The sequence below is a fragment of the Fundulus heteroclitus genome, chromosome 12 (assembly GCF_011125445.2).
Source record: "Fundulus heteroclitus isolate FHET01 chromosome 12, MU-UCD_Fhet_4.1, whole genome shotgun sequence".
Taxonomy (NCBI): Eukaryota; Metazoa; Chordata; class Actinopteri; order Cyprinodontiformes; family Fundulidae; genus Fundulus; species Fundulus heteroclitus.
The window spans coordinates 26,361,942-26,375,362 of NC_046372.1; the positions used below are offsets into that span (position 1 = coordinate 26,361,942).

General features: G+C 42.3%; 1 protein-coding gene across 3 annotated transcripts in view; it reads right to left on the reverse strand.

Moving 5' to 3' along the window:
• Positions 1-13,421, reverse strand: part of LOC105928142 (protein yippee-like 1) — a 34,909-nt gene that overhangs the window by 20,136 nt on the left and 1,352 nt on the right. Inside the window, exons 1-2 of one of the 3 annotated variants that reach the window (XM_036144363.1) lie at positions 13,299-13,400; positions 1,782-2,066 (exon numbers count right to left, since the gene is read on the reverse strand). In XM_036144363.1, the coding sequence (XP_036000256.1) occupies positions 1,782-1,898 (117 nt within the window). In that variant the 5' untranslated portion in view covers positions 1,899-2,066; positions 13,299-13,400. Of the gene's footprint in view, positions 1-1,781; positions 2,067-10,918; positions 11,221-13,298; positions 13,401-13,421 lie in introns of those variants that run through there. The other 2 variants (XM_012865270.3, XM_012865271.3) reach the window with 2 other exon arrangements.

A 13,421-nucleotide genomic window follows, 5' to 3' on the forward strand; every position in this document is an offset into this window, starting at 1 on the left:
TGCCAGACACTAAAAGTGTTCAGTCTGGTAACATACCTGAAAAATGCATTTTCTACATTTTGTTTTATAAAAGTAAAGTTTAAACTATCTCTTATCAGTAATCAATTCATTAGCAAGACAGCTAGCTTTGTTGCCAGTTATTGTTATTTTTTATTTTATTTTTTTTGCCAACCTGAAAACTGTACCAATTTACTTGGTCTTCTGCCTAAAAGGAAATATCCCACATTTTCTTTTATAAAAGTAAATCTTAGCTTGCATATAAAAACATATCTTAAAAAGAACAGAAAGTGCTACAACACAGACTAACTAGTATCAATCCTGACAGCAAAATCCAATATGGCTGCTAGTAAACACAAAGTGGGGAAGGTTGCAGTGATAATATAATTATTTAAACTTTAAACTGTTGCCATTTTTGTGGGTCCATGCCTTTTTTAAAGTGCCCTACATCATTTATTAGCAACTATTAGTTAGCATGTCTCTTTAATGTTGCTTTAAATGTTTAGTAATGCATTGTTATTAAATAGTTTTGCTAACAGCAGTTAACCTGGTCATTGAGCAAAGCAAATAACTAATCTTATTGGTCTTCTAACTTGCAAATGAACACTGCCATGTTGAGTGTTACAATTAATAAGCTATCCAGCTAACTAACTAAAGAGTCACTTGCAAAATTTCCAGCAAGTTTTTTTTAGATGCAACTGAGAGAAACTGATCGGGTTTTCCTGACTATTAACTATTTTGGTTTCTCTGTGAGGTCTGAAATGACAATTATGATTTATTTCTAATGACTGTAAGACACAAAAGTGAAAAAATGTGCAGCTGGTCCCAGTTGATTTTGATCCCAGCAGAAAGTGAACGCATTACAAGATTCTACCCAATTATTTGCAAAGCATATGACCATAAAATTTAAAGTACAAACATTTAGTTGATACGTTTGATAGAAAATACGGAATTTTTGATTTTCATACACATTATAACTTAGGGGGAAAAAATATTTTTAAATGTTTGGCCTGCTGGTCATGGATCAGAGCCGATCCAGAAAATGTCGTTTTTACATTTCTAGACGCATAATTGAGGAATCTCTACCAATGTGTGCTGCTGGAAATGTAAAAGTATTAAAACCGTTCATGTTTGGAACCATATGAAAATATCAAAAGGTCTGTTTTCTCAAACATTTGCGCTGGAATAGGCAAGATGGTATTTAAGGATGTGCATCACTTTGACTTTTTTGAAAACTAAATGCAACTAAAATTAGAATTAAAACAAAAGAGGGACAGGTGAGGGGAAGCCATCAGAAAAATGCACATGTTGAATATCGTTAAATTACAGCCCCTGTTGCCTTATGGAGCAGTCTGCTGGGCTTTACTGGACTCTACTTGCTCAGGTTAACTCACCTGTCCTCACATCACCACATTCTTTACATTTCAGCACAGATAAAAACAAAAACAGGTTAGTTGTGTCACAGTAACCTACATCTCCTAATTCTGCTACATCACACTTTCTACTCTTATTTTTAGCTCCGGGTGACGTGCCAGCACCAGCAGCTGATGCGTGTATTTCAAGTGTGTCACAGAAACGCATGCATTGTCATTCTTCTCCAGCTGTGGCCTCGGCGGCACCAAATGCGGCTGTGGTGAGACGTGACGGACAACTGCAAATCCCCTCAAGCTATTTTCCATCTGTATAAACATTGACAGAGCAGTGGAAGTCCTGTGAAGTCCTGGCGATTGGGCTGCAGATAAAGAGCCGAAGACGAGGCGCCAACTAAAAGAGAGCGGCCGTACCTTTGAGATGAGCTCGTCGTGGTTGGCCAGATGTGCTCGGCAGTGGATGCAGCTGTATGTGCGGTGGCAGGACGGCAGGTAGGCCTGGAAGGTCTTCGACTTGGTCATCTTTACCATGTCAGTGGGGCAGGGCTCCTCGCTGGTGTCAGGGCTGGCACTGGAAGAGTTGCAGCTCTGCTGGACTTGCTGACAGAAGAAACACTGGAAGATGCAAGCAAAAGCCGTCGTTGTTGTGGAGTGGGTGTGTGGCACGCTCCACACGGACACCACAGGAGAAAATCGCGCCTGCAGAGAGGAGAAGCCACAGAGGTGATCTGGTTAGAGGCATTGGTCTACACCTGCTATTTTTAGCAAATACGATCCTGATTATGTTTCCAGTACGAACGCAGCTCGTTTGCTGGAGCAATCATTTGATTACAATCGTCTATTACACGATTACGATCGCCTGTTATGCACAACTAATGCGGACGTGTGGTGACGTAACTAAATATCCAGACAATCAAAGGTGCCTTATAATGTGACTCACTTGGTTACAAACTTACTTTTTCCTCATCTATGAATGTTTTGCCACAACAGACGGATAGTTGCCCAATAAATTCTTGCAAAAGAGCAAAACAGATACAATTGTTGAGATGGCTGCTTTTTGCAAGAGGGAGGTTGTTCTGAAGATAAGAACAAAACTGAGAAATAATACTTGAAATGTGGACAATAATCTGGTAACTTTTGTCTCTTATCTAAAACAATCAGCACTGTTAGACAATAATACTAAAATCATTCTTTAAAATTAGTCTAAATGTTATTGAAAGGAGCGTCATTGTAGGATTAACTAAAAAAAGATTAATAGCCTACCAATTATTCAGTTGTGTGAATCTAAAACTAAACATCTTAAATAAAAATGCTAAAAAGTAAATTTATTTCAGAAATTCAGATGAAGAAAGTGAAATTAATATAGATATATAACACAGCAATATATTTCAGCCTTTTATTGTGGTTTAAAGGTATACTATGCAACCGGGGTTGATTTTCCAGCGAGGCTCCCCCCAGAGGGCGAAAGTAAAAGTGCACTGTCGTAAAGATGCTCAGCTGTTCTGGTTCCTCCGTCAAGCCAGGCGCGGTTGGTTTGAGCTTAGCAGACAGGCGAACGCAACGAAAAGTGGAAAAAACGGCAGTACAAACAATGACTAACACAGTGAAGGTATGAACATCAAGCTTCCCGCAGCGCTATCTTGGCGAGGCGGCCGGCCGGCCGCCGCCGCCGCCGCCTCGCCAAGCCGCCTCGCCAAGCCGCGGCCGTGGCCGCCGCCGCCGCCTCGCCAGTTTTATTATTATTATTTATTTATTTATTTATTTATTTATTTATTTATTTATGTTGGCGAGACGCCACCGCCTCGCCAAGCCGCCGCCGCCGCCGCCGCCGCCGCCGCCGCCTCGCCGCGGTAGCGTCTCGCCAACATAAAAAAAATAAAATAAAAATAATAATAATAATAATAATAATAATAATAATAAAACTCGATATGCTTGCATGTTTATTTGACGTTAACACGCGGTTCTTTGTTTTTGTTTTCGCCCGTGCATATAGTGAATGGCAGGGCAAAAACACGGAGTTCTCGTAAAGGGAGACTTCTGTGTGTGCGGGCCGTAAGCTCCTGCAATAGACCCCTTGCAACCACGTGACTCCGTTACCCAGAACCCCTTGCGTGGCGGCCATATTGGTTGGCACGCCATTTGACGAAATGACGAGTTCTCCAGGTATTTTTCTTCTTTAGATAACGTATCACAAGATCGTTTTAAGAGTAAGTTGATGGTTGATGGTATCAGATTGCCAGATCCACACAGCAAAAGCCTGAAGGGACGGAGCGAGTCTGTGAAATGCTGGCCAAGGGTTTCGTACCGCGACACAGCTGCTTTATAAACACGCAGGCCAGTATGGACGAGAGAGCACGAAAGCCATGAAACCACTGGACGGCTGCAATTATTTTATATCAGGAAATAGGCTCCAGCAAACGCCCGCGACGCCATGAGGGATTAAGAGGGTCAGAAAATGGATGGATGGATGTTCAGACATGTTTGTGTAACCGCACAAAGCAGAGAGGAAGACCCGCCCGGTAGGTTAAAAAAACATCACTCACTACGGATTATTTAGGTGTTTTAGTCTTTTTAAAATGGGTGGAGGTGTCGGCGACATTGCAGCGTAATCACAGACATACTAGCGCCCGTGAACGGGCGGAGGGGAGGTGGCGATCGTTACACGGGCCGGAGAGCCGCCGCTGTCTGAAGCAGCAGGAAACGGGTGCTGCTTCAGACGGTGGCGGAGACAGCAGACGGCGGCGGAGGCGGCTCTCCGGCCCGTGTAACGATCGCCACCTCCCCTCCTCCACGGGCCGGAGAGCCGCCTCCGCCGCCGCGGCTGCTGCCTCCGCCGCCGGAGAGCCGCCGCTGTCTCCGCCGCCGGAGAGCCGCCGCTGTCTCCGCCGCCGGAGAGCCGCCGCTGTCTGCTGCTTCAGACAGCGGCGGCTGTCTGAAGCAGCAGACAGCGGCGGCTCTCCGGCCCAAGAGCCGCCGCTGTCTGAAGCAGCAACAGCTACACGGGCCGGAGAAGCCGCTGTTGCTGCTTCAGACAGCGGCGGGGGGGAGGTAGCTATCGCTACCTCCCCCCCGCCGCTATTTAAGTAGAACAATGACTAGAGCAGAATTAAGTTGTATTTACCGGAGATGAAGTGTAGACTGCAAATTCTCTCGTAATATGATGGCTCCCCCAGTCCATTGGGAGGGTCTGCCTGCGCTCTTTTCATTGAAAATATCCAATTCTTTCTTCTTTCCTCATCCTTCGGTAAACGACAGAAACGTACATCCAACGATTTGTAACGCCTCTCTGTGCAACCGGGAGCACAACAAGTCGTAGGCATTGCTTAGATTCCAAAAATAAACTAACTAAAAGTACGCTCTAAATCACCCGTTTTGTCATGTAGTAGACGGGCTGTCAGGCTAGCCTGCCCACCAAGATGGAGGCGCGCACCCACGATCACGTGACTGTGACGTCAGATGCAAGGGGTCTATTGCAAGTGCGGTATTTCCCCCACAGACCCCCAGGGCGGCCGAGAAAACCTTTGTTCGACCTGAAATGACTCATTTAATCATCCAAAACGGTATGGAACACATTAATTAACTGAAAAATGTTGCATAGTATGCCTTTAAAGGTTACAAAACCCCAAAATTCAGTTTCTTTAAAAATGTAAATTTGACATGAGATCAATAAGGAGTTTATGCTCTTAATTTGGAAAACCGCTAACGTCTGTTCAGATATTCAGAATATTAATGGAAAGTTGAGTGGAAGGAAAAAGTGAGTCAACAAGAAGAACTGCAGCCTTGGGAGGATTTTGGGGCCCATTCAAGACTTTGTGAGAGATTCACAGGGCGTGGACTGTTGCTTGAGTCAGAGCTTCTTCAGCGCTGACCTGGGAAGCCGTGTCATCTGCTGTGTTTTACCAAAGTCAGAGCAGCTGTTTTAAGATGACTCCTTACTTGTCATACGGAGATGCTAGCGTGACGGCTAACGTTACCAGCACCTGCTTTGATGACCGTGGTATGAATGTGGAGAATCAAACACAACAATAACGTTATATCCCTGTTAGTAATGACCGGAAGGAATTAATTCATGAAATAAATCAACTTTTTTTATGATATTCTACTAAATCCAGACGCACCTGTATGCATCCAAGCATGTTGCGATATTGCACACATCGATACTGATTGTGATTCAACGTGTTGCGCAGTTCTACTTGAAAAAGCCACATACTTAAAAAAAAAAAAAAGAACTTCTTTAAAAATTAACCTCTTTCCTATTTTTAGGTTTGCAGCACTAGAGAAGCAATTTCACAACAGATGATGGCATAACTAGAGAGAAACAAGTCTGCTGGTGTGTAATGGTGCCAAATATTCACACAAATGAAGATGTGCTTGCCCTCCTGCTGCGCTGCGTGCAAATTACAGACAACATTAATGCCTTCAGAAAAATGCATCAGTCCTCCCTAAATAATGCTGGAAAGGTTCAATCCATTTTACACTCTGGCCTCCTGCCTTTTATGACCCTCTCATTCATCTTGGGGATGCAATTCTCTTCATTAATTGTTGTGCATGTGTCAGTGGTTTGCAGCCAGCCTCTGCTAAAAGGCTCGGCTGTCAAAGAAAATACTTTTCCTTTCTGTAAACATTGCTGTCTGCGAGCAGGCGGACTGTGGCTGCTCCGGGTCCGCTGGTGGAGGCTGAGGTTTCACACAACAGACCAAAGAGTTTCCCTAAAAAGCTTTGCAAATATTTATCAACGTTGAATAATTAGCATTGCAAATATTGCAGTAGTACCTAACAAGTTATTAAAATGTGTAAGGGTCTGGTAATTTCTGTAACACCTGGAAATGATGCCAATGGAAAACTAACAGATTAGATACTCAAACTGTTGAGTCGATATGATATGAAGATGGTTTACACGAAGCTTTCTGTTTATTTCCAAACGTTAGCATGATTCAAATTTAAGATATCTGCAACTTTTATGTGAAGGATGAATCTGAACTATGGCAACAGAAATAAAAACGATACATTTATTAGCCATGAGTCTATTTAAATATTAGAACTTACATTTGTATCTAAATGACTTAGAAATGGGCATTTGTGCTTTTTAAAAAGATCCAGTATTAGACTTTTGGTCGATTTGATGGAAGCTGGCAGTTACTGCGTCTTGACCCAACGGTAACTTTCCACATAAAACAAATTACGGCCCAGAAATGGGCATCAATAAAATCCTGTTTGCTGTTGTGTTGCTATGAAGGATAAAAAACATGAACATATCACTTCTAAAGCCAAATCACAACGCTTTCTTTGTGTATTGGTTAGCATTACCGCTGCAGCACAGCGACGTTCCACAGGAAGTTAGAAAATAAGGAGGAGATCTAAAACTCCCATGAGCCATTCCTTCAAACATAATTCAAATACGGATTGTTTTCTTTTTGTTGTGTGGCAACTAGGGGTCAATTTCCCATAATAATATTGCTGTTATGGCCTGTAACCTATATTTACTGATATTGCATATTTCCCTACCATATACTTGTAGAGGAATTATCTTGCAATCAGAAAGTTGCTGGTTCGATTCCAGCCTGTACTTAGCTCCACTGGTCTACACATCGGTATTTGTGTACTTTGGTGAGTGTGGCTAAAACGCGCTGGTTTGTACTCGTCTGATCACAAAAAAAAGAGATAAGTTACTCCTTCACAGAATATCAACGGTTTACGTATCATCGTCGTCTCCGTTTTTTCCCCTTCCAGTCAAAGGAGTCGCCTCCTGGTGGTCACTGTAAGTAGTGCAGGCCTGCAGTTCTCACCATAATCCTATATTTACATCCACCGTATGACGGCTAAACGTTAGCTTACGTTAAATTAGATAGATATTAGGGATATTTACATCCAGTAAGCTATTGCTGCTTTTATATAATACAGAAATTGGAAACGTAATTAACCAGTTCTGTTTCTGGTCATTTTTACATCCATGCTTAGATAAATCGACTGGGAAAAACATTTGCTTCTTTTTTTTTTTTTTTTTTTTTAAAGAAAGTAAAGTTCAGTTAATGAAGCATTTTAGTATAAATAAATCAAACATATAAAACATTAAGTTGTTCTAGATCTGTTTATTATTCATTTAGCACTGTTGTGCCCTACCAAACTAAATATGGAGTTTGTTGTAGCTATCAAGTTTCAATAAAATGTTTTATAAATTATTGTTGACACTTGATGGGGATCTTATTTATTTGAAATCTATACATTAGTTTTTTATTTAGCGGTGCTTGCAGCTTTAAGTGAATGCTGCTGGTGATAATGTTCATCTTGAAGGCATCACTTTACACCTGGTGTTCGTCTCCACAGTCGCCTCCAGTGATCCCGTGTCACTCCCTCCACTTTAAATGCAAATGAGCCTCGGAGCCTGGATCACACACAGTCAGCTGCCATGGGCAGCAAACAGGGCGTCTGTGCATCTGTTAATGTTTATCCAGAACAGTAAATTAAATCCATTATTAAACGGTATCAACATCTTTAAGCTCTGCTCACTGAAACTTTTTGAAATGAATCAAACTTCTGACAGATGACAGAAGCAGAAAAGGTGGGAAACAGTGACGGAACACAGTGAACCTGCTGTTTCTGGAGTTTATAACAACATTTTATGCAAAACTGATCCCAGTCGGTTGCAATAATTAATTACTCATCAAGTTTGTGTGAAACTCCTGCAGGTACATCTCTAGACAGGCAGCTGTTTATTCACACCTGGGTGGCGACATGTATGCGTAAATTTGGATCTTACTGTCCCTCATAAAGAGCAGTCAAACCTTTAAAAGTACTTTTTTTTATTTAGTACAAAATAACAAATTTCAGTTCTATTTTTCACAAAAATATTTATGCTTTCATCTGTGAGCACAAATCGAAAGTAGAAGTTGTCAAGGTTTCATTTTCATCCTTGTAAAAAAGAAAAAAAAAGAAAAAAGAGAAAGTTAGGATGAACCGTGAAATGCCTTTTGTCCTTAAAAGCTGCTTATTGTGAAAAGGTACATTTTGTGCATGACAGGGGTTGGACAAACGTGAAAGGGAAGAACTTTAAAGGCTGGAAGTTTCCAAACGGGCTCGGTGTGCTTCGACAGGAAGAGCGCCGTCGAGACAGAAGTCAGCGGCCAGACGAGAAAAACAAAAAGGAGCTTCCGCAACTGAACAGGAAGCGGGCCGTGACGTGGGGCATGGCTGCTCTGCAAACACGCGTCTGGATAAATATATAAACACAGAGCCGGCCTTGAAGGCCAGCGGGCCTGCAGAGCGGCCATATTTACATACGCGCTGCATAATCTGCACAGGTGCTGGAGGCATAATCCCTGCATGAAAAGGACAAAATCCCTTCTGTGAATTAGCCCAGTTTAAACCCAGTGGCACGTGCAGGTGTGCATGGGGGGGGGGGGGGGGGGCGGGGGGCGCTGACACAGAGCTTTAGAAATGTCACACCTCAGCATCATCAACATCATTCACATTGAGAAAGGAAGGGCCAACAATAGCGGCTTGTTTTCCCCCGACTGACGGCTCCACATGACGCAAACCCGCAAACATTTATTCGATTAGACCGAATACTGAACACACAGAGCTTCTTCCTCTGTTTGTTTTGGTTTCTTCCCCCGACTTAACAACAACTCTCTGTGTTTTCGTGTCCATTGTGCTGCCACTGCCCCTAACTGGTATCAAGGTACGCCAGTCTCCTCAAAGCCTCTTAAAACCTACTTTACACCGCGCTCCACAGTTAAAGTCCTTTTAACGAGATGCCAGAGGAAGTACCAGAGCATTTTCTCCAGCCTGAACCAGGCCTGCCCCTCCCCCACCCGTTGCTCTGCTTGCAGGCTCAGAGGGTTCCTCCACTTTTCCCTTGCTTGCAACTAAATTCAGTTCCTGGTTTTCTTTCAGTTCTGACCTGCTGATTCTCATTTGGTTTCCTTCTAGGGTTCAAAATGTGCACACATCAACGCCCCTCCCCCCTCAACATGCTGCGCATTGCCCATCAGCTGGCTTAAACAGCGCTTCTATATTCAGCACCACGCTTACGGGAAAGACTGCGGCTGACTGATTGGTGCATCTCTCTTGCTTGACTTCTGAGCAGCTAGCGACCAGCTCCTGGTTCTCTCCCCTACTTTTTCCTTCTTCTACACAGACATGAGTCATTTATCAGTTTCAAGGTTTTAAAAATTTTTTTTTAAAGCGGCGAAGGTTTACCGTCATGCCATTCCTACGGTTTAAAGTAATTCAAGTGAGATGCCTGAGGAAGTGCCAGAAGGGTTTATTTTAGCGAGCACATGGAGAAGAGAGTAACAAAGCACGGCTCCTGTCCCACCTGTTGCTGTGCACCACTAAGCAGCCTGCAGGAGGAGAAACTACAAAGTTTTTTCCATCGCTTACAAGAGAAACTTGACTGTAAATGTCTCCCCTCAGGTCTGATGTGCCTCAAAATGTAAAATGGCAAACAACAAATGTCATGAGTAAGTAGAGAGGCGCCGATCAGACACTTCCTGGTCTCTCTGTTTGCTAACATGACGATTCTCTTTTGACCAATTAGAATTTTCCTTTTTCTTTTCTTTTGCTGGTGGCAATAACTAATTAAAAAAATAACAATCCTTAATAGAGGACGGAATGCAAGACATCAAGTCACATCACTGATTATAAACTCTTATAAAAAGGTTTATCAAAGCTTGTTGTTGACGCATTTATAGGCCAGAACTTGCAGAAGTTCTTAGTTTGTGTGTGTATTTAATATCTACGCTTCACCAGACAGAAAATTATCAGCCAATTCCGACCTCTGGACGGCTGATCGGTGCAAACAGTAGAAGATTGTTTTTTTCCCCACTGACAGCTGCAGACTCTCAACTATTTATTCAATAATACCCAAAATGGACAAGTAAACGGTCCTTTTTGTTTAGAGGACTTTTTACACATCTAACAACAGGCTCCTCTTTGTTGTTGTTGTCCATATCCAACAATGAACATAGACAAAGGATCAAAGACAGTTAAAGTCCAGCAAACTATTTATCTGCAGCTAAAATGAATTTTTCGCCTTATTTCTGTCCAGCTGTGTCTTTTCTTCTGAAGGATGATTTAAAATGAAAGAGTTTTGGTGAGATGAGCGTCGCTGAGGCCAGGGATCCGAGCAGGATCAGCTGATGTTCTAAGTGAAACCAAAGACGCAGCGCGCTGTGCGTCTCTGGTCACAGAGAACAGGAAGATGTGTCCAGACAAAAGACTCGCTGTCCTCCACTGGTGAACCGCCAGGAGACAAAGCGCGCACCTTTCGCCGCGTCTAAACGCTTTAATCTCGGCCTCCCAGCCGCTGCCAGTGTGCGTATTTCCCCGGTTGTTGGTTTTCCGCCGCTTCCAAACCTGTTTATCCTCCAACAAAAGAACTCGACGCCAGCAGAAGCGCAACAGCGTGACCGAGCCGCTCTCCTTGTTTGTTTGTTTGTTTGCTTTGACCGACCCTCGTTCCGACAGTGAACCCAACACGGCACCAGAACCGAACCTTTCCCACCCACTGACAATGAAAACCCTGTGGTGCCGGAGCTGGATCTACTCACCACCTGAGTCAGACCCGAGCAACGCGCGCAGCTCGGTGAGGGACAAACTGCAGCCAGAGGGACGCTGTTGTTGTTGTTGTTGGTATTTTGTGCTGATTTTAAAAGAGCTGACCCACGGATTGTCTCCGTCCAGGTTCTGGTCCACGTGTGGCGCTGCCAGCTGGGAACTTATTGTTGCGTCCTTTGGGTGCTGACGGCTCTCATTTTCCCAGCACTGGCTTTTGTTGTGTCTTTTGTGTGCGTAATAGACTAGCCTGGTTACTTTGGAGAGGGGGGACGTCACCACGTGGGAGGAGAAGGACGCTCCGACTGACAGCCGAATCGACCAATGGGCAGTCGTGTTGCCTTCAGGGACCCGTGGGACAAAAGGCAACCTATCTAAAGAAAAAAAAATGCTACATAAGGTTGGGAACAACTGTGATGAGCTAATCCCATTTATGAAGTTTGTTCACAGCAGACAAGCACTACAAATGGCTTTTATTTTAAATAAATAAATAAACTAGCATGAATTTTTTTTTGCAAAATAACACAAACTTCAAACTTCAGTGAGATGCTGCAACCTATGAGACCCAATGGAATGTCCTTCTTCTTCTTATTATTATTATTATTCCCAAATATGACTTTTTGTTGTTGTTACATAGAATTTATTTACAAAATGTACCCTTTAACCCAAAGAAAACAGTATCTATATCATTAATAAATGCAGTATCAACAGTTCATACAGAAAAAGTGACCTGATTTTCATTTAGATTAATTTAATGTTTTTTGTAAAGGTCTTTAAAATCAGTTTCTCTGTTGATATGGCTCACCGCACAAGGCACCAAAGCCTGGGGGTGCGCCAAGCATACATAAAAATAAAGAAATAATAATGACCAGTTTTGTTGCTAGATTCTTACAACTGGCGGACAGATAATGGTAGAGAATATGTTTGGTGCCCAGAGCACAATTCATTTCAAAGTCACCGCTGACTTCATCTACATTTTTATATACCAGAAGAGTCGGACACATGAAAGAAAAAAACAACAAAAACTTGAGTGAACATATTGTTTTTGTTCATGCTCAAATTCTGCATGTTGTAGCTTGAGTTGTCACATTTCTCCAGACTTCCAAGTTTGGGAGCTTTAATTTTTTACCTTTTGAAGTTTTAGTCATTTTGTAACCAACATTCTTGTGTTGTGAAATGGAGCCGTTTGTTCTGGGACATTTAGTACCAATCACGCCTCAACTTTTACCTGCCTCAGGGACCAGTTATACTTGCTTTGACAACCAATGATTTAAAGCAGTTTTCTATAATACACCCATATTCTTCTGTTTGAATAATATCTACCAGCAGGAGATAACTTTGAGTTATTTTGGTTTGATCAGGGGTCATAATCTGTCATAAATAACAGGAGCTGACTGAGCTGACATGGATCAGAACCAAAATAAATGGAAACATGATATGTGACAAAGCCTTCAGAAAATAAAATACAATTTATTTGAATTATCTGCGTGGTTTGAATATTTTTGTTACCATTTCATGAATACCGTTGCATGAATGTTGATTAGTTTAGTGTTGGTCAATTGAATAATGAAATACATTACATTGTCTTAATGAAGCTGTAATCTTTAACCGTCAGGTGACTGACTTCCTCCCCAACATCAAGTTTCTGTTCACCTACAGACCAAATATGTTGCACAAAACAAGATTAAACATCAGAGCATCAACCTGAGTCAGAACCACATCGTCACAAGAAATACCGAGATCCTTTAACACGTTCAAAGTACAAGGGATGAAAATATATAAATAAATGAAAGGATGTTGTTATTGCAGTGGAAATTATTTCCCATGCGGCGTGAACGCGCCACTCGCGGGAGGCGGTAGCGTGCAGATACCAGGATGTGTAAATAAATACAAGTTCCTCATCATTTCAATGACGGGTGGGGGTTGTTAATAAATATGCACGTCCTTCCTTATTGTTTTGCTTCTCGTGATTAAAAGTCGTTCAAACAGAACTTCCTGTATTTTTAACTGATGAGGAGCTAAATGGGTCTGCGTTAATGACGAGATAATATAAGTCACGTCTTCTAGGAAAATACAAAAAATAATAAACCAGACAAACATCAGATACAAGTTAAAACAACAGAAAGGTCGAGATTCTAATCCAAACATCTGATAAAAATGCTGTATTTTATTTCAATTTAGTTTGGATCGAATCAAAAAGAGCAGCTTGATCCTTTTTTTACTGCAGCCTCTCTGTTTACATCCTCAGATCATCATCCTCCTGCCGTGACACAGATGCGCGTATGTGTTAAAAAACAATCCATGCGGGATAAACACACGCAAACAGACATAAATGAATAAATAAATAAAGAAGCACGAACGTGACAGCCGACCTACCCGCGCACTAAGAGCCTCTCCTCCGCGTCCTATTTCCTCCTGCAGCCCTGACGTCGAGGACGCGCGTCAGCCAAAACAACAACCAACAAATGATGAGATATTTTTTTAAATAACTTATTTGTT